This window comes from Pseudorca crassidens, chromosome 8 (genome assembly GCF_039906515.1).
Source record: "Pseudorca crassidens isolate mPseCra1 chromosome 8, mPseCra1.hap1, whole genome shotgun sequence".
NCBI lineage: Eukaryota > Metazoa > Chordata > Mammalia > Artiodactyla > Delphinidae > Pseudorca > Pseudorca crassidens.
Window position 1 is genome coordinate 84726154 of NC_090303.1, and position 19442 is coordinate 84745595.

Genomic DNA, 19442 nt, shown 5'->3' on the forward strand with positions numbered 1-19442 from the left:
CCTTACAAGAAGAAATACACATTTCTAAAAATGACTATAAAATAGGCTTCAAACTACATCAAAGGACTAAAATATTAATACAAATATGCCATCTTCTCAGAAGAAATTTCAGCTACCTGTATCCCTCAAGGAATACTTATTAATAATTAAAATGAGTCACCCACACAAAAATGCACCAATTTTTTTTTTTTTTATTTTTGGACTGTGTCGGGTCTTCGTTGCTGTGCGCGGGCTTTCTCTAGTTGTGGCAAGCGGGGGGCTACTCTTCATTGCAGTGCGCGAGCTTCTCATTGCAGTGGCTTCTCTCATTGTGGAGCATGGGCTCTAGGCACGTGGGCTTCAGTAGTTGTGGCACTCGGGCTCAGTAGTTGTGGCTCGCGGGCTCTAGAACGCAGGCTCAGTAGTTGTGGCGCACGGGCTTAGTTGCTCCGTGGCATGTGGGATCTTCCCGGACCAGGGATCGAACCCGTGTCCCCTGCATTGGCAGGCGGATTCTCAACCACTGCACCATCAAGGACGCCCTGCACCAATTCCTAAAGTAAAGCCACCCTACTCCAGGTGACTCACAAAAAGATGGGTACATGGCTTAAAAGAGAAGACACTCAGGAGGGGATGAATCACATATCTCATGTTTTATTCTTGGCTGTTTATGAACCAGTGACCATAAGTTATTTCTTCTTCCTCTATTTCCTTTGAACATTAAAATGGAAACCTTTGTAAAGCATACTGCTATCTTCAGGTTAAAACCCTGTGGATGCCAAAGATTGACTTGGTCAGCCCCATCAGGAACCACAATTACCAAGCCGGCAGTCCTCTCAGAGACTTGAACTTGCATAATCTTTGTTTGTTTTTCAGATTTAACACCCCAAATGCTGTGACTCAGAAAACACGACCATGGTACAGCACAGTCACGGCCAGGTACCACCAGCCATCATAGCCCTTCTCCCTTCTCCAATGCCACCTATCCTTCCCCCTTTTCTCACCCTACTCCTTGTTCCCCAGATATCCGAGGCCCTGGGTTCCTTCTTTTTAAAGCCAAACAAACAAAAAACATACAGAAAAACTTGTTTGGAAAGACATCAGCCACTTGCTCAGCAATGTGAATTCTGTGGTCTTTGTATTAATACAGAGTGTATTTTATACTCTTACTCCAGGAAGCTCATCATCTCACAATTTTAAAGAAATAAGTCTATGCTGATAACTAGCAAATCCTTCTAATTGGTCCTTTACATTTCTGGTCTTAAACATGCCTAAAATTATTTCCCTGAAAACCTATTCCTTTCTCCTAAAACCTAGATCGACGGCTCCAAACCTCTGGAAGGACCTTGGTTAGGCCTTCCTCCTTTATTCCATGTACTCAGTCAATTTCCCAGACTCACTATTAATCCTAGTGAAATGCCTCTAGTTCCTCTTCTGTTTCCACTGGCATGTAACTACATCAAGCCCAATGTATCTTTCTAGACCTGGATTAGGACAACCATCTCTGGATGGCCTTCCAGCCTCCAAACTCTTACCTTTGGAAGCAGAAAACACTTCCTTAAAACACTCAGGTCATTTCCCATCAAGAGCAAGTTCCTTTTCTTTTCCTACAAAACTTCGTACTCCAGAAGCATGCTATCCAAACAAACTTACACTTTACTGACCTTCTCCCTCCTGGAGGACTCCTGGCTTCCAAAGCTCAGAATCACTGAGTTAGCCATGACTCCTTAAGGTATTTAACTGTTTTGTAATTCAATAGGGAGCAGGGCTAAAAGGAGAGGAAGAAAGGAAAAGTCCTGCTCACAATCAGAGAGGTAAAAACCCACAAGAAGTAGATTCTAGTGAACCAGAACCAATGACTATGACCTCCTCTTTCCATGGCTTTTGGCCATTATAGTTGAAGCTGATGGCTAAATAAGTTGAGATCACCTGGGAATTAAAACCATGTTATCCGGGGCTTCCCTGGTGGCACAGTGGTTGAGAATCCGCCTGCCAATGCAGGGGACACAGGTTCGATCCCTGGTCCAGGAAGATCCCACATGCCGCGGAGCAACTCAGCTTGTGCGCCACAACTACTGAGCCTGTGCTCTAGAGCCCGTGAACCACAACTACTGAGCCCACGTGACGCAACTACTGAAGCCTGTGCGCCTAGAGCCCGTGCTCCATAACAAGAGAAGCCACCGCAATGAGAAGCCCGCGCACCGCAACGAAGAGTAGCCCCTGCTCACCGCAACTAGAGAAAGCCCGCGCGCAGCAACCAAGACTCAACTCAGCCAAAAATACAATAATTTTAAAAAACCAAACAAACCCATGCTATCCTTGATTTGCTAGAGAAAATCATCAGCTGACCTTTCAAAATCCCACTGATTGACTTTGCTCATCTTATAAGGAACTGTAATTAATTCATCATATTGCTAAGCAAGCCATGAATTTATAGTTACATGTTCAAAATAAAAACAATCATAAAATTCCATTTCATTTGCTCAAGGTTTTTTTTTTTTTGTCCTTTTTTTTGGGGGGTGGTGGTATCTAACTATATGTATGAAAACACACTGACATATATGTGGTCAAAGTTTACAAGACTGAAAGAGGACAAATAAAATTTCCAGATTTCTTCAGGTTATCTAAGAATTTTGGGTTAATTAATAGATCTTTTCTACTCTTGTCAGCTCTTAAGAAGTTGCACTATTAATGATTGAGTCTTTTACTTTAATTTTCTTCTGCTTGTAGTCTGTGAATACTAAAAACAGTGAAATTCTACCCCCTAAAAGGAGGAGGAGCCAGAAACCTATACCTCTCTTCAGCTGAAGGATCAGCATTGCATATAGTCAAGCAGTTGTTATGTATGAAAGACTGAGTAAGCAGTGGGCCCTAAAAGGTGACAGACATCCCCTAGAGGAAAACCTCAATAAAGCCAATTAGGAGGAATGCCTTCAGATAAGCAGGTAGATTTGAAAAAAGAAATGGCCTTGAGATTAAATATTCTCTTACTAGCTGTTTGAGGGCACACATGTGGCAAGCTGAAGCAGAACACCACAAAGACTTGTGTGGTGCTGTGACACAGAACCAGCTGGCCACTGAATGCTAACATGCTTTAATGGAATAATACATATAGCAAACCAGTATCCCAGATGATATATTCAAGAATGTGTCCAATCACTTAACTGAGAGGGTCTTCTGTGTGGATAAAATATACAAAGAGTGTGAAACTCATTAGATGTACACGTGATCTCGTGTTAGTCCATGCGGATCTTTTAAAGATAGAATAAAAGTCTCATGAAGAGGGTCATGCATGCAAAAAACAAAACTCTTCTCTCCTCACACCTCTTAAAAAAGAGAGAGAGCAATCATCAGGAATTAATAAGAATCAGCAAACACTTGAAGAATTTTTGCAATATTCCTGAGAGATATACTTAATCTCACTACACTACCATTACACTTTTTTAAGTATTCCAAGCTAAAAACAGGTATTCCTGTTGTATGTGGGAAAGAGCAATGTCAAAGACATAGGGTACTAATTAAAACTTGGTGGAATACCAGATATATCCTAACTGCCAGACCACCAGGTCACCAACCAGAGGTGTGTAGTTTTATAACATGGAACGTTTTAAAGCATTCCACTGTCTTAGAAAATCATCTTCCATCCATTGCCTAATTGCAACTCCCTCTCCACAATGTATTTAAACCGTAGAGATCTGCAGAAGGAAATGAATGCTACTACATAGATCAGAATGAAGAAAACAGACTTTTGTTCACCAAAAAACATTCCCCTTGTTGCCATGTCGATCTCAAAACACTTCCCACCTTACTTAGGTGTTCTTGAGAGGGCAATTCATCCTGGTTTAAACCTGGTATGACCCTGCTTACCTTAAAAGATTGCAAGCTAAAACACGGTAGTAGGATTTGTTATTACCCTTCTAGAAATGAGGGCAGTTAATGTATAATTAGCTAGTTGGGTATTCTTACAGTCATACTAAAACTCATTATTAAAGTTTTAAATTACTAGGCAATAATTTAGTTTGTCTTTAATGTCAGAAAAGAACAAGATAACTTCATGCAATTATAAGATAAATGACCATGCATGGGGAAAGACTTTACCTAGACACAGTGATCACAAGCAAATGAAGACAAAACAAATCCATAAAATCACAATGGAGCCCTGAAGCTACAGCCCCAAAGAAAGAAAAACATGGCTGTGGCTGTCTTTCAGGACCGTAGCCTGGCTCATATCCCACGATGCACAAAGCCTGGACCACTCCATGGTTCTAATGCTGACTGTCAGTGAATGTGGTGTTTTTAACGAATTTCTGCTAGGTTGTTCAACCCAAGAAAGCCCCATTTTTCTATGTATAGCTAATTAAACTCCTGGGGCACATGCCAACACCAAATCTAAATATTTACAAGCAGACAAAGGAGGTGGATCATGGAGCTAGCATTGTGGAAACCATCAAATCCAAAACTCAGCATATTTCTTCTTTATCTACTACAGCTGACCTTTCTCCATAGTACTAGAAAGAAACTGCTCTACCTGGGTCTGTCTAGGAGACTCATAATGACATCCAGCTGTTCCAAAAGCAGGATGATGTTTGTGATTCCAGCATGGATGGATCAATACTGAGTTCTCAAGCCTGTTGAAACAGTGGTTGCTGGCCACTCAATCATCCATGCAGATAGATAAATGTATCTCTTATCTCTGCAACTATACTAAAATGTCTAGAAACATAGCTAGCAAACACTCATGCAGCATAAAGCATTATTTTAAGATAAAGTTACCCTCAGCCAAAATTTGAGTTGTTTGGAAAGATTCACAGGCTACCTGACTGAAAAGAGGTATGTAATAACAATGTACTTCCAACACGAAAAGGCTTAAATTCATTTAGCCGCTCAAAATCATTAGGTTACAGCATAGTACTATTAAGTAAATTTATGATTTAAAATTTTTCTAAATGCCTAGTAAAAAGAAGCACTGTTTCTCCTAACTCTAATCCCAAAGTTCCTGAAGCATTCCTTTTGTTGCAGTCAAACTCATTTGTCTGTTACTGACCGCCCCCCCCAAATGACTCTAGGGGAAATAAGTTCCCAAATGTTGATTTTTCTCACCAGCAAAATAAGAGAACTATCCAGTCCATTGGCTAGCAACCCTAAAGGTGAGAATAAAATTATTTTTAAATTTTTATTTATTTATTTATGCGGTACGCGGGCCTCTCACCGTTGCGGCCTCTCCCGTTGCGGAGCACAGGCTCCCGATGCGCAGGCTCAGCGGCCATGGCTCACGGGCCCAGCCGCTCCGTGGCATGTGGGATCTTCCCGGACCGGGGCACGAACCCGTGTCCCCCGCATCGGCAGGTGGACTCTCAACCACTGCGCCACCAGGGAAGCCCAGAATAAAATTATAAACTGCCCAATTTTATATGAAAATTGTCTTCTACATTACTTGTCCACAACTTAGTCCACAAATAAGTAATTTACCAAGTCAGTCAAGAAATGAGTAAAACGAAAGTCGGAGAGAGAAACACAATTTACGAGGGTCATGTATGCATGGCTCAGAATGGCGGGAGGGAAACTGAAGCTGTACTGCAGTGAAGGCACCTGAGCTTCCAGGAGTGTGGGGTGAAAACACAACTATGGATAAAATATATTTGAGTAAAAAGGAAAACAGAAAACAAGCTACCTATGGCTTAATGAACTTTCCTTTCATCAGTCTTTAAAATTACAGTTGTTTTTGAAATTGAAATCCAGATCCCCTTGGCTGAATTTTAAGTTTTCCAGAGCTTTTATCATTCCTGTCTGGAAGAGCACGAAGGGATGTAAAAAAAAAAAAAAAAAAAGATGCCATCATACAGGAAGCCAAAATGAATCAATTCTGTGATGGCATCTGCTACTTTCCTTTTAATGTCACAAAGAGTAACAATAGTAACTTCAAACTCAATAGATAGCTTCATATTGATGACAAGCTTCTTTACAAAATTAACCACTATAATATGCTCTCTTTCAAGATTAAATATAAAATTTTAAATTACTGGGTGATTAAACTACAATTATACCAATTTTGAGCTTCTGAATGAACAAACTGCATGTACACTTGGCAAAGGAAAACAGGAGAAGAACAGAGGCAAGGAGTCAAATGGGCTGCCAGAAATCAATTTTCTTTTGTGGAGTTGGTGAGGGGTGGTGGAGGAATAAACATAAACATTGTTTATTATCAGGTTATGATGAGTATAAATCTGAATTTCATCTGGGAATTGCTGTTATAATAAAAATATGTATATCTATTGCACAGTACATGCATGCCCTGGGGCAAAGCTAATTGCAGGAAATTTCACAAGTAACTCCTTGCTCCTTACCATATTATATAGTAGAGTTGAAACAAGTTTTGGTTACCAAGCTAAGCCTTTTGCTTTTCAGTTGAATATCTGTGTTAACTTGCCAACTTTCTCCTATTAGTTGTTTCGTATTAAGTTAGATTTGTTTTTGTCCTTTGAACTAAAATTCAAGAATCACAGCAGGAAATTGAGTGATTCAAAATTCACCAATGACGAAACTAACCTTCAATGCCGGAGGGTTTAGCAGCTTGTAATAAAAATTCAGTTTAGATCTCAAGATCAGATAAGTCTAAAAGAAACTTCAAGGTCATCTAAACCAACCCTTTCTACCAGTACTTTCATATAGATTGTATTTACCTGCTCCTAAATCTTTCCATGAAAGAAATGTTGAATTTTCTTGAGGAATAGTTCGGACTTGAGAAAAATGTCAAAACAGTTTTCCCATGCTGAGTATAATTTTGACTATACTATAAAAATATTTTCAAAAAAAAAAAAAAAAATTTTCTTCCTGCTTTCCTACACTTACCTGTTAGTGTGTTCATGTTCTTGTATTATGGAACACTTAGTGGTAACTTGTACACATGTAATACAGAAATCAAAATTCACTTTCATCAATGTGGTTTAATTCTTGTTACTTACTAAATGCTTTGCAAGGTAATACAAGAACATATTCTAACATTTTATAGATGTGATGAAACCTTAGTCACGCTGGCCTGTTGCTTGAAAGTCTATTCTGAACCTCATACACCTGCTGGCAGGAATGTTAACATGGTACCACCTGGGAAAATAGTTCCTCAAATGGTTAAACAAAGTCACCATATCTCCGAGCAATTCTACCCCCAGGTACATACCCAAGAGAAATGAAAACATATGTCCACAGAGAAACCTGTGCACAAATATTTATAGAGGCATTATTCATAATAGCTAAAAGGTGTAAACAACCCAAATGTCTATCATCTGACAAATAAAAATGGTATCTGTAGACTAGAGTATTATTTGGCCATAAAAAGGAATGAAGTACTGATACATGCTACAACATAGATGAATCTTGAAAACATTATATGAAGTAAAAAAGTTAGTTACAAAACACCACATATAGTATAATTCCATTTACAAGAAATGTCCAGAATAGGCAAATCTATACAAACAACAAGAAGGTTGGTTATTGCCTCGGGCTGGGGGATGGGGCTGGGAAATGAGGGGACGATAGCTAAAGGGTACAAGGTTTCCTTTTGAGGTGATAAAAATATTCTATGATAAAAATGTGGGAATGGTTGTAAATAACTGTGAATATACTAAAAACTATCATCAAATTACACTCTTTAAATGGGTGTATTTTATGTATGTGAGTTATAATTCGATAAAACTGTTATTTAAAAAAAATCTGTTCTGAGATGTGAGGTACTTGACAATCAGCAAACCTCTTCCACAAAGCTCTTCTGGTCAGTAGTAAAAGAATTAGTTAAACTAAAGTCCAATTTACTTTATTGTCATTGGAACCAGCTTGCAGCATTTAGTTATGTATATTTCCACAATGTGAATGCAGTTTAAGAAAATACATTATTACATCAGATATTCCAGGCAACCTGCCACAAGACATTTTTACCGAAAAACCATCTTAAAAGGAATCCCTTTAACCAACCTCAGTGTATATGTCCTTTCTTGTTGCCTCATCTCCTTATAAGCTGCTGTTTCCCTAAAACTCTCATGTTAAACAGTACTGGGCATGATTAATTCACTTATTAATTCAACAAATATGTGAACCCTCATTGTACATGGGCTACTGCTTTAGGCACTTGTACATATGTACACGCACACATGCACGCATGCGCACACATGAGACAAAGTCCCTGATCTTGTGGAGCTTACAATCTGATAGGACAAGATAAACAATAAATAAATTTTAAGGTTTTTAAAGAGGGTGCTGTGCTATGGAGGGGCGTTATTTCAGATCAAGTGGCCAGGAAATGAGGCTTCTCTAAGGAAGCATGTTTGAGATGATAAAAGAAGGTGCCAGCTACACAAAGATCAGGGAGGGTAACTCCAGGCAGAGGAAATAACTCTTGAAGGAATTAGGAGGAGGGAAAAAAAAAAAAAGGATTAACTGTGTGCTGCTGGTGACCAACCTCTGTGATTCTTATCACCATCCTAGTACAAACAAGGTGACTTGCAGATGGTGGCTGGAATAAGGGGTCTTATGTACCTTAAGACCGCTAAAAGGTCTCACAACTCTCCAACAAGGGGAGGCCGTCTCTAGGTAACCCCAGCCTGAAGTGATCTTTCCCGCTCTGCACCTCTCAGCAAGTGTTTGTTGTCTGTACCACTCATTCTTACAAACACATTGGTGCGAGGCAGCCTGCTAGGAGTGCCAGGACTTAAACACAAATCAGACCAGCACCCTGACAGCCCTTAGGGCAGGAAATAATCCAGTAGCACAGAAAATGTAGGCACAGACAACAAACACAAGGTAGAAAGTAAAAGCAGGCCACAAAAAAAGAGCTATAAAATTTAGGCCTGTCCAGAGATTACTTCCAGCTGGAGCATCAGGGGAAGCTTCACGAGGTGGGTGCACGAGAAGAGGGAGAGTCTGTGAAGCCTGAGAACTGGGACATGTGGGGAGAACAGATTGATTTGTTGTATCCCTAATAAACTTTAAATATATTTAAAAATACTTTTAGCTCCCCAAGCAAGTTACAAGGCCTGATAAGGCTTCTCTCTCTCTGTGATCTCAATTTACATGCTGATTCACTGTAAGAGATCATATGTCAATTTCAGCACTGAAGGTAAGGCTAAATTATTCTTTGCTTCATAACAAAGTTTTCACCTTTGAAACAGATGATGATCCCCCAAACCTCTTAATACACCATCTCATTTCAAAGGGACATTCCTAAGAGTTTTTCCAAAACTAAAAGGCATTACAGATAAACATGTATACAATGTGCTTCAGAATAACACATATATAAAATGTCTGCGTATGTATTTGTGTGTCTGCATATGTGTAACACTGTACATTAATTTCAGAATCTTACAAGATAATTTCAAACTTCCACTGCTAAACCAAAGTCTGTACTCATGAGAAAACGTTTTTTTCACTGATTAAACTTTCCCACCGGCTTTCAAAATCCTTTCCCATTCCCAACAAAACATTTTAAACCAGAGAAGAAAATCCAAACAACATTTTTTTAGGCAGTGTCTCAACATCTCTAAAAAATATTCCATGGCCAAACTCACCATACAGAGCTGTCCAAGTTTGATTAATTACATCTAGACACACAGTTCCTGACCTGAAACAGATGGAAAGAATGGCATTTTTAAAAAAATTAGAAAGTTAGCTGCATGTATTTGGCAACTAGTTTAATCATCAGGAAAAATATTTTTAATAGATTAAAAAAAAAAAACCAAAGAATCCCAATTGGGGAAAACATGATGGGGAGCAGAATATACACAAAGTCTTGTGTCTACTTACAGATTGAAAGGGAAAACCAGTAACTATACAATGGAGAAACCAGACAACACCTTAACCATGTGATGAGAATTACCATTGGTTATCAGGGCAGACAAACTTGTGTGCCTCCAAAAAGGATACCCTGAGGAGGACACAATCTCACTTTTTGGTTTTCTGGCCTTAAGAGCATACTCTGAACCTAATTATAAGGAAAAATCAGACAAATCCAAACTAAGGGACAGTATGAAATAACTGGTCTTTATTCCTTAAAAATGTCAATTTTATAAAAAGCTGAGGAATGGTTTCAGATTGAAGTAGTTTAAAGAAACATGACAACTAAATGCAGTAGATGATACTGGACTGGATCCTTTAATGAATGAAAAAAAAAAGTGCTAAAAAGTCCATTACCAGAATATGGCAGTAGATGAAAAAGTACTGCATTAATATGTAATTCCTGAATCTGACAACTATACTGCAGTTATATAAGAGAACATCCTTGTTAAGATGACTGATACATGAAAGTATTAAAGGACCATGGGGCATGATGTATATATGTACATACAACCTCTCAGAGTTCAGAATACTTCATATGTATGCATGTGTGTGCGTGTGTGTAATATCAAAATTTAGTGCCATGACAAGGAAAAACTGCAGGACAAATAGTATTCTAAATAGCACTGGAAGTATAAAATAGGAGGCACTGATATCACATTTTAAAATATCACTAATAAAATATTAGAAGGAAAGAAAGGGATAATTAAGATTCATTAACTGTTTGCTTTACTCTCAAGGACTGAGAAATACTTTAAGGGCTGAAAATAATATAATCTGTACACTGAAGACAGATCTCTGGACAGTGTCTATACAAAGAGAACAGAGATATGGAATATTACAAATGTTAGCTGGATATCAAGGGAAATGAAAGACCCATTCATGACAGTGGAAAAAACCAAGCAGTCCAATAGTGGACCCTGAACTAAGGTGGAATATCGTAGTCCTGGATTCTATAATGGAAGTGACCATTCTTACAGTCCGATCTGTTGTTAAAATCCAAAAAGATAATTGAGGTTTTTTTAATAACAGAGAGATGAACTCTAACCAAGAGCAGCTGCTGCTAAGATTTAAACATTTTTAAACAGTTACTTACGCTTCATCAATGTTGGGATGGAAAATTTTATTCATGAATCCTGTAAAAAGAGATGTTAATTAGCAGCAAAAAGTATCCAGAGAACAATTAGTTTAAAAGTATTTCAGTACGGAAACAATTTCAGTATTAGGATAACTCATTACTTTCAATCTTAGATCTTTGGTTACTGGTAAGACTATATTCTCCTGAATGTGTCAATTACTTAAAATACATCAGAGTTCTACTAATCAAATGAGCAAACTCTGAGAGCAATGTAGCTTCTAATACAAAATAATCATTACAAGAAATTATTTTCTGAGCTATGAAGGTACTTGCCAAGAAAATTTATAGTACTAAATGGTTTATAACTAGTGCCATGATAAAAGTTAAGAAAGCTACTCTGACTTTCCTCCCCAAAGTTTTATTGTTCAATCACTAAATGTGGAGGTTCTGCATTTGAACTTCTCCTTCCGAAGCTCAGTTACTCGTATCATTGTGCTACACCGTGTGCGGAACATGAATGAAGCTGCTGAAATGCTAAAGGAGTACTGCTTCCAAACCGCAAAGGATTTCATAAGAACAGTGACCAAAGTATTTCCTTTAACTTTAGTCTACTCATTCCAGGAAACCCAGTTTTGATTAAAATTGGGGCAACCAAGAAATTAGGCAAGGTGTTTAAAAAAATTCTGTAAGATGGCTGTTATCTGTCAGGGATTCAAATTTTTTGATTTATTCCTAGAAAAACAAGTATGTATAGACTTTTAAACAAATATATTGATATTTAAATTCCAAAAAGAAATTATTTTCTAACTCAAAACCAGTGAGTTAATCAGTTTGTATACAAGCAAATGACAGTATTCTAAAGCAGAGATCCACTGTCAAAGCCCTCATTTTGTCATCCTTATCGCCTTACTTCCTTTTTTAAATTTAATTTTATTTATTTATTTTTTGGCCGTGCCACACGGCATGCGGGATCTTAGTTCCCTGACTAGGGACTGAACCCGTGCCCCCTGTGATGCAAGCACGGAGTCTTAAGCACTGGACCGCCAGGGAAGTCCCCTTACTTCCTTTTTAGACTTCCTTATTCCGTACCCTCCTTTCAATAAATTGAAGTTCCTTATTAAGTGGCTATCACCACGTCCCAATCCCACCCTCCCTCACCCCACCCCCACCTTACATGTTCTCTTTCATTCATTCAAAATATATCTGGTCAACATCTGTGTGTCAGGCACTGTGCTTATTTAGGGTACAAAACCAAATAAAGACAGTACTCTATTCTCGAGGAGGTCACTGGAGCAATGGGACAAGACACACAAAGAAATAATGCAGTGTGCAAAAAGAGGCGACAGGGGGCTTCCCTGGTGGCGCAGTGGTTGAGAATCTGCCTGCTAATGCAGGGGACAAGGGTTTGAGCCCTGGTCTGGGAAGATCCCACATGCTGTGGAGCAACTAGGCCCGTGAGCCACAACTACTGAGCCTGCGCGTCTGGAGCGTGTGCTCCACAAGAAGAGAGGCCGCAATAGTGAGAGGTCTGCGCATCACGATGAAGAGTGGCCCCCGCTTGCCACAACGAGAGAAAGCCCTAGCACAGAAATGAAGACCCAACACAGCCAAAAAAAAAAAAAAAAAAAAAAGCCAAGCATTTGAAGCCCTTTAAAAAAAAAAGAGGTGACAGGGGAAGCATGTATGAGGAGAGGAAGATGTCAGGAAAGATGCAGACAAGTGGCATCAAAGGAAGATCCTCAAGGATGAGGTGTGACAGAGGTCATCTCCAAAAAGCTAAGAAACTTCTCTAGACTTAGAAAACGGGGATGAGACTATATGAAATCCCAGACATTCCAATCCTCACGTGCTCTAGCCACTCCAAGTACTAATCATGCTTCCAATTTTTGTTTTTTAATCTTTTGTGTTGAAATAGCTTAATGTTTTATTTACTACTATCAAGAGATCCCATGCAATGTTTAAATGACTCTGATGCAAAAAGATTTGTGTCCAATTACCATTTCACATTCATTTTTCATTCAAGATGTTTCAAAGTCTAGATGTACAAGGTATGTGTTTATGAGGCGATTATACTAAGCCAATTGAAATGTTCATGCCTTAATGTTGAGAAAAAAAAGAAGAATAAAAATTCTATCGAACCTCAGAAAAACACTAATACATGTGTCCAAGAAGGCCTACGAGAATATCTGTTGCAGCAGTGTTTATAAAAGCCAAGAACCAAGTTCAACCCCATCAACAAGGGATGGGAGAGACTGTAGTACATCCTTATACTGGGAGTCCTATACAGCCAAGGTAGTGAACTAGGTCAGTATGTATAGAGCCAAAGCTGAGGGGAAACAAAAAAGTTGCAGGATGATATATTTACAGCATGATACCATTTACATAAACTAAAACAAAGCAACACTACATATTCTCTATGGTAACGAGTACAGAAAACTGTATTGGACCAACATATACCAAATTTATAAGAGTATTTTAGTGAGGGTGCAGGGCCAAGGTCATGGTGGGAATAGGTAACAGAATGAGGAATGGTGATTAAAGATGAATTTATCTGTAAAACTATATTCCTTTAAAAAAGAGCTAGCTCTTGCTTCGGCAGCTCACATACTAAAAAGATATATGTGCTTGTATATTATTTGCCCTGGTATTTTAAAAAGTGTGCACATAGATAAAAAACTGGTAACAAATATGTACAAATATCAACAGTGCTTAGTTCTTAGTGGTGGGGATATTTTCTCCGTTATCCTTTTTAAACCAGCCCCACCCCATACCAGAGGTAGGATCGCAGCAATGGAAATGGGTTAGAAGGAATGAAGCTTCAGAAAACTAAAAAGAGAATCATCATATGATCCAGCAATCCCACTCCTGAGCATACACCCAGACAAAACTATAATTCAAAAAGATACTGCACCCTTATGTTCACAGCAGCACTATTCACAAGACATGGCAACAACCTAAATGTCCACCGACAGATGAATGAATAAAGATGTAGTACATATATACAATAGACTACTACTCAGCCATAAAAAAGAACAAAATAATGCCATTTGCATCAATGTGAATGCAACTAGAGATTATCATACTAAGTGAAGTAAGTCTGAAAGAAAGAATACAATACAAATGAACCCATCTACGAAGCAGAAACAATCATGGATGTAGAGAACAAGCTGGTGGCTGCCGAGGGGGTTGGGGGAGGGATGGAGTGGGAGGTTGGGGTGAGCAGATGTAAGCTATTACATACAGGATGGATAAACAACAAGGTCCTACTGTATAGCACAGGGAACTATAGTCAATATCCTATGATAAACCATAATGGAAAAGAATATGAAAAAAGAACGTATATACGTATAACTCAATCACTTTGCTGTAGAGCAGAAATTAACATAACACTGTAAATCAACTATACTTCAACAAAAAATTAAAAAAATAAAAGAATGAAGCTTCAATAATTTGATGTCACAGGGAACCTCAAAGGTATAAGTCAAGGAAATAGCTATGGTGAAAAAAGCTTTAAATGTTTATCAAAACTGTCTCTGAAAGATTAAGGTTCCTGCCTCCTTCCTTGTACAAGGTCTGGAGATTACATTTGGAATCAATATAGTTTCCACACTGTTTTCAATTTAATCTAGATTTTGGCTTGGTTGAGTCCAAGACTATATAAGAAAGAGGGCCAAAAAGGGCTTAGTAAACATATTCTTTAGTAATAAATGGGTTGGAGCCCAGTCCCCAGTGCCCCTGATAAATATAAAACCCCATCTGAGTTCTGAGGTGGAGAGCAGAATCGGACTGGAAAGAGAAAAGTACTAATAGGGATTTGGCTTCTAGTCCCAACTCTGCTATTAACTGCAGGCCTTGATCAGGTCACTATACTTCTGTGGGTCTGCTTCTTTACCTGCAAAGAGAAACAGCTGGGCTACATGACCTCCAAAACCTCCACTCTTATTCTGTTTGTAAAAGGACCATCAGCTCTAAAATCTGGGATTTAATAACAATGGCCAGACCTCTGAGAACAGAGGACTTAAGGGGAAATGGCCAATGGTTAAGTCCATAAAGGAAATTAATTCTGTGAGGCACATTTTTAGGTACATAAGTATTCTGGAGAATACAATACAAAGTTACTAACATGCTAAAATACCACAAAGAGACACAAAATCCACTGACTATTCCAAAGTAGGCAGAAATGGAGTTTATAAACTTGCCATTGAGCAACAAGCACAACCAGACCATTTCTACTAAAAAACAATTTCCACACTACAATCATCTCTTCCTATACCAGGCTTTTTCTATTGTTAGAAAAATACCCAACGCAAATAAATGGAAAGGGGTAGATTTATCTATATCTGTGTGTGTGTGTATATATATATATATATATATATATATATATATATATATCTCCTTTAAATTTGTCCTTGGGCAAGCTGTGGGCAGCATTTCTGGCAAAGCTATTTACATTCTGGATAATGATGGCAACAATGGAACTTCTGCACAAGGAGGGGAGGAGAGAAAGAACAGGCTAGGAATTCAGAGAAGGAACATTCTCAGGACTGAGTGTGTTTGCCCTGGCATGTTTTCCTTCCTTTTGGCAATGCCATCACCACATTAATGAATTTGTCTGCAACAAGAGAATTTTCCCAACACTTGTTTCCATTTGACCAGGAACTATTTTGAAGATATTTTAAGAGAACATATTTTGAAAACTGCTTTTATGGAAACATGATAAGTGGAAGCAGCAAGTCACATTTAATCCATATGATTTAAGATTTTATTCACTACCAGACATTTTCTAATGATAACATTTCAGTGATTTGATCAGATAAAATTCAGAACTCCTTTGTTCAAATTTTTTGGACAATTATTCTCTGGCATGGATCAAGCATTTATAAAAAAGGGGGACAACAGGTACAAAGGTTTAGCTAAAAATCTTACCACCTCTGTCCTCTGTCTTTTATCAGAAGGGAATCAGGAGATTTATAATTCTGGAGGAGGAATCCAAACCATGCTTAGCTGATGAAAAACTACATATCTTAGAAAACAAAAGCACAGATTATTAAAATAGAAAAATATGCCATGCTTTTGCTTGTTCCACTCCAATACTCAATTGCTCTAGAATAACAAATCTCTTGACCCATAGGCTAATAAAGAGAGAAAGTAAATAACGCTGTGCCGAGTCATGCTGAAAACTGTTTTTTATTTCAGACTGTTTCTGTGTCCAATCCCAGGAGGGGATCTATACAAAGTTGTACACTTTCGAATAACTGATATTGGGGTCAATATGTACATGAAAGAGGCAAAAAATACTTCCGTCTTTGTTCCATTTACAAGTGGGGATATTTTTAGTGATCAAATTTGTGGATACAATGAAATACCTAAGGGCCAGTCATCTATCCAGAAATTTCATCCAGAATAATCTTGAAGAAATGAGGTCTAACAAGGTGACTCATGAAACAAGGTAAATCCACCCTACGGTAATAGGGTGAAAAGCACAAAAGGCAAAAATGAAAACTTTATCCCAGAGATAAAATGAACCTGGACTGCAGATGGTTGAGGCAGCTGTGGCTGATATGATTTAATTATAAGCTTATGAATTCCTGTGAGAAAACAGTAAATAAATATATTTAATTTCTCTGATATTCTATCTTCAGGACAAATACCCACATAAAGTAGACCATTCAGAATGAAACTGATTAATTCTCTATTTTTAAAGTAGATATAATTATTTAAAATATATTTATTAAAGATTAAATCCTATCTCCCCTAGAAGTATCTCAGACTATAAATTTTTTAAGGGCAATAACTTGGATCTCCATTCCAAGCATGCAGGAGGTGATCAGAGTTAGGGTGTTCCAGATAAAAAAGGGGTGGGGATGCTGCCAGCTTCACTGGTGACAGCTATACTGCCAGCTTTGTGCATTAGTGCACCCTCAGATAGATTTTCATCTTACCTCAGACAGCCAGGCCCAGCCCGTGGCAGCCTGCACCCAGGCAGAAGTCTCTTCCGAGAGCTGAGCCTTTCCTACTCAGGAGAGATGGACCTGGGCCGGTCTCTTCTTGGGTGAGGAACCAAGCAAGGAGCTCACTCTCATTGCCCTGTGTCATGGGAACTTCTGAACTGATCCTGTGTGTGTTCAGGAGATCTAAACTCAACAAGGGGTCCTCTTTTCTGTTTCTTCCTTTCTCTCTGATAATATGGAGTCTGAGGAATGGGCTGGATGGATAAGAAAAGTTCATTTATTCATTTATAACTAAGAAAAGGTGAAGTGTTATCCTTCAACAGCATAACTCTTCTACCAACCTAGCAGATTACCAAAGCCTGCAGCCTTAAATCTACTCTCCTGCACATCCATTTTTGGAAGACTGTAATCTCTTTCCTATCTCCATAGTTTACCTTTCACTCTCCTGGTCATTCATATAACCACACTGTCTGAATCAGGCAGGATTTATTTTCATGGTCAGAGGCAGCAGAGTATGGACAGAACACACTGGACTTGAAATTTCGAGACCTAATTTCAAGTCTCTGCCACTGTTACTGCACAAAGTCGTGGTTAAAAGATCAGGCTCCAGTCAGACTGCCTAAGTTCCACTTAGACCTACTGTATCTCTTTGCCTTTCTGTCTCCTTATTCATAAAGCTGGGTTAAATAATGGTATCCACATACCACAGGACTGTCACCAAGATTTAAGGAATATATGCACAGCATGTGACCAGTAACTCATGAGCTCAGGCAAGTAATTTCATCTCACTTTTCTCATCCTAAAAATGAAAATATCTGCCCCTACATATCCATCTCTTAATCCTTTAGCAATTGTCAAGAGCATTAGAAGGTATTTTGATTATGGGATATTAGTTTTTTTTATAACCCTATCACACTGGAAATGGCAAATACAGTTACTCTAATATTTACTATTAAAAAGATTGTTCTGATTGTATTTGGCATATGGAAAAAACACTGGACTGGAAGCTAGAAGGCAGACTCTGCAACTAATTAGTAGTAATATATCTCCACCTTCCTGAGTCTCATTTTTACAATCCTTCAAATAACGGAACAGGATGATATAATCTCCAAAGTTCCTTCTAGCAATATGGTTTTCACCAACACCAAGAATATGAACAAATCTTGAACTGTGTGAACAAGCTTTTCCAAGGGAACTAAGATATTACTCTTATTTGTTTTTAGAAGAATTTCAGTTTAACTAAAGAAAAATGAAGCTAAGAATATATGTTTTCATTATAACACCAATCCTAAAAGGAAAATGAATTTTATGCCCAGAAGATGTCAGAATAACCAACCAGCTCAAAAGCTAGAGGAACTAAAGTTCAAGTAGGAACTAACCTAAACAGCAAGTTAGGTGGAACTTTTATACAGCAAATGGAAAGATTATATAATAATGAATTGCCAAAGGCAGAATTAAAACTGACATAAGCCAGCTTCAAGAAGGAAATGCACAAACCTTCTCACAGAAGCAAGCATGTGCAAAAGCAAGGTTACCCCTTAGAGGTGGCCTGGGGAAGGGAAATCAAAGCCGACTATTATTTTTACTCTGGCTATACAGCAAGATGAAGCTGAATAAATTTAGATATTACAAACTGCTAACAACAGGTTTTTCATTGACAGGGCCAATTTGACTACTGACTTCTTCCATCATTGAGAACTTCAGCACCTAAGCCAAGTCTCTCCCCCACCAACTCCTGTCATTTTTAGTGACATTATTACCTACACAGACCACCCTCCTCACACCCTGGGGCCTCTCAGTTCTCTAAGCTTCTTCTTAATGATCTTTCCTCGGTTCTATCTCATTCACACTCCCAGGACATGCCTTGAAGTCTGGCATCCCTACAAATAGCTTCACTTCCAAAATCACAAATTCAGACATCCCCTCTCCCACTACGGTCTCCTATCCTTGTCAAAGAGCTTCCCACCCCATGAACAATTCTTCCACCTGTGAACTCTAATCCACTCACCCTCCCACTTTATTCCTACCTACCACCCTCTTATTTTCACGTCTTCCCCTGACTAGGTTTAAGAGCTATCACCATCATCACTCTCTGGCAATTCTCTGCAAATCCCCTGCCCTCTCCCCTACAAAATACCCATCTACAACTGGAGAAAACCAATCATTCACAATTCTTACTTGGACTTGAGGATGTCTCTAAACAGGCATTCACTCATTATTCACTAACTCACTCAACAGATATTCTTCTGCAGAACAGGCAATGTATAAAGCCTGGAGGTGGGGAGACGGATTTTTAGTAAAACAGACCCAGGAACTGCCTTCATGGAGTTTATATCTATTGGGTTGGCAGGGAGGAGAGATGTAAGTAAACAAATGTATCAATTTTAAAAAGTATGCTCTATAACAACTTTTGTGGATTCAACATCCCCTATAATTTTCCTCTCTTCTTTCTCTAGTAGCTTGCTCCCCCATTCTCCAATGACTTGGACATTTTACCATTATTCTGCAAATCTCCCATTCCCTTTGCCCCTCCATTTCTCACTTTGACTTAATAGCCCTGCCCTTTTTTTTTGGAAAATGGGTGCCAATTGGCAGGATCCCTCATCATCCCCAAC

General features: G+C 38.6%; 1 protein-coding gene across 2 annotated transcripts in view; it reads right to left on the reverse strand.

The window, feature by feature from the left end:
• UBE2H (ubiquitin conjugating enzyme E2 H) overlaps positions 1–19442 on the reverse strand; it is a 100233-nt gene that overhangs the window by 14576 nt on the left and 66215 nt on the right. For both annotated transcript variants that reach the window (XM_067746997.1, XM_067746998.1), the window contains exons 4-5: positions 10895–10934; positions 9534–9586 (exon numbers count right to left, since the gene is read on the reverse strand). In XM_067746997.1, the coding sequence (XP_067603098.1) occupies positions 9534–9586; positions 10895–10934 (93 nt within the window). The remainder of the gene's footprint in view (positions 1–9533; positions 9587–10894; positions 10935–19442) is intronic.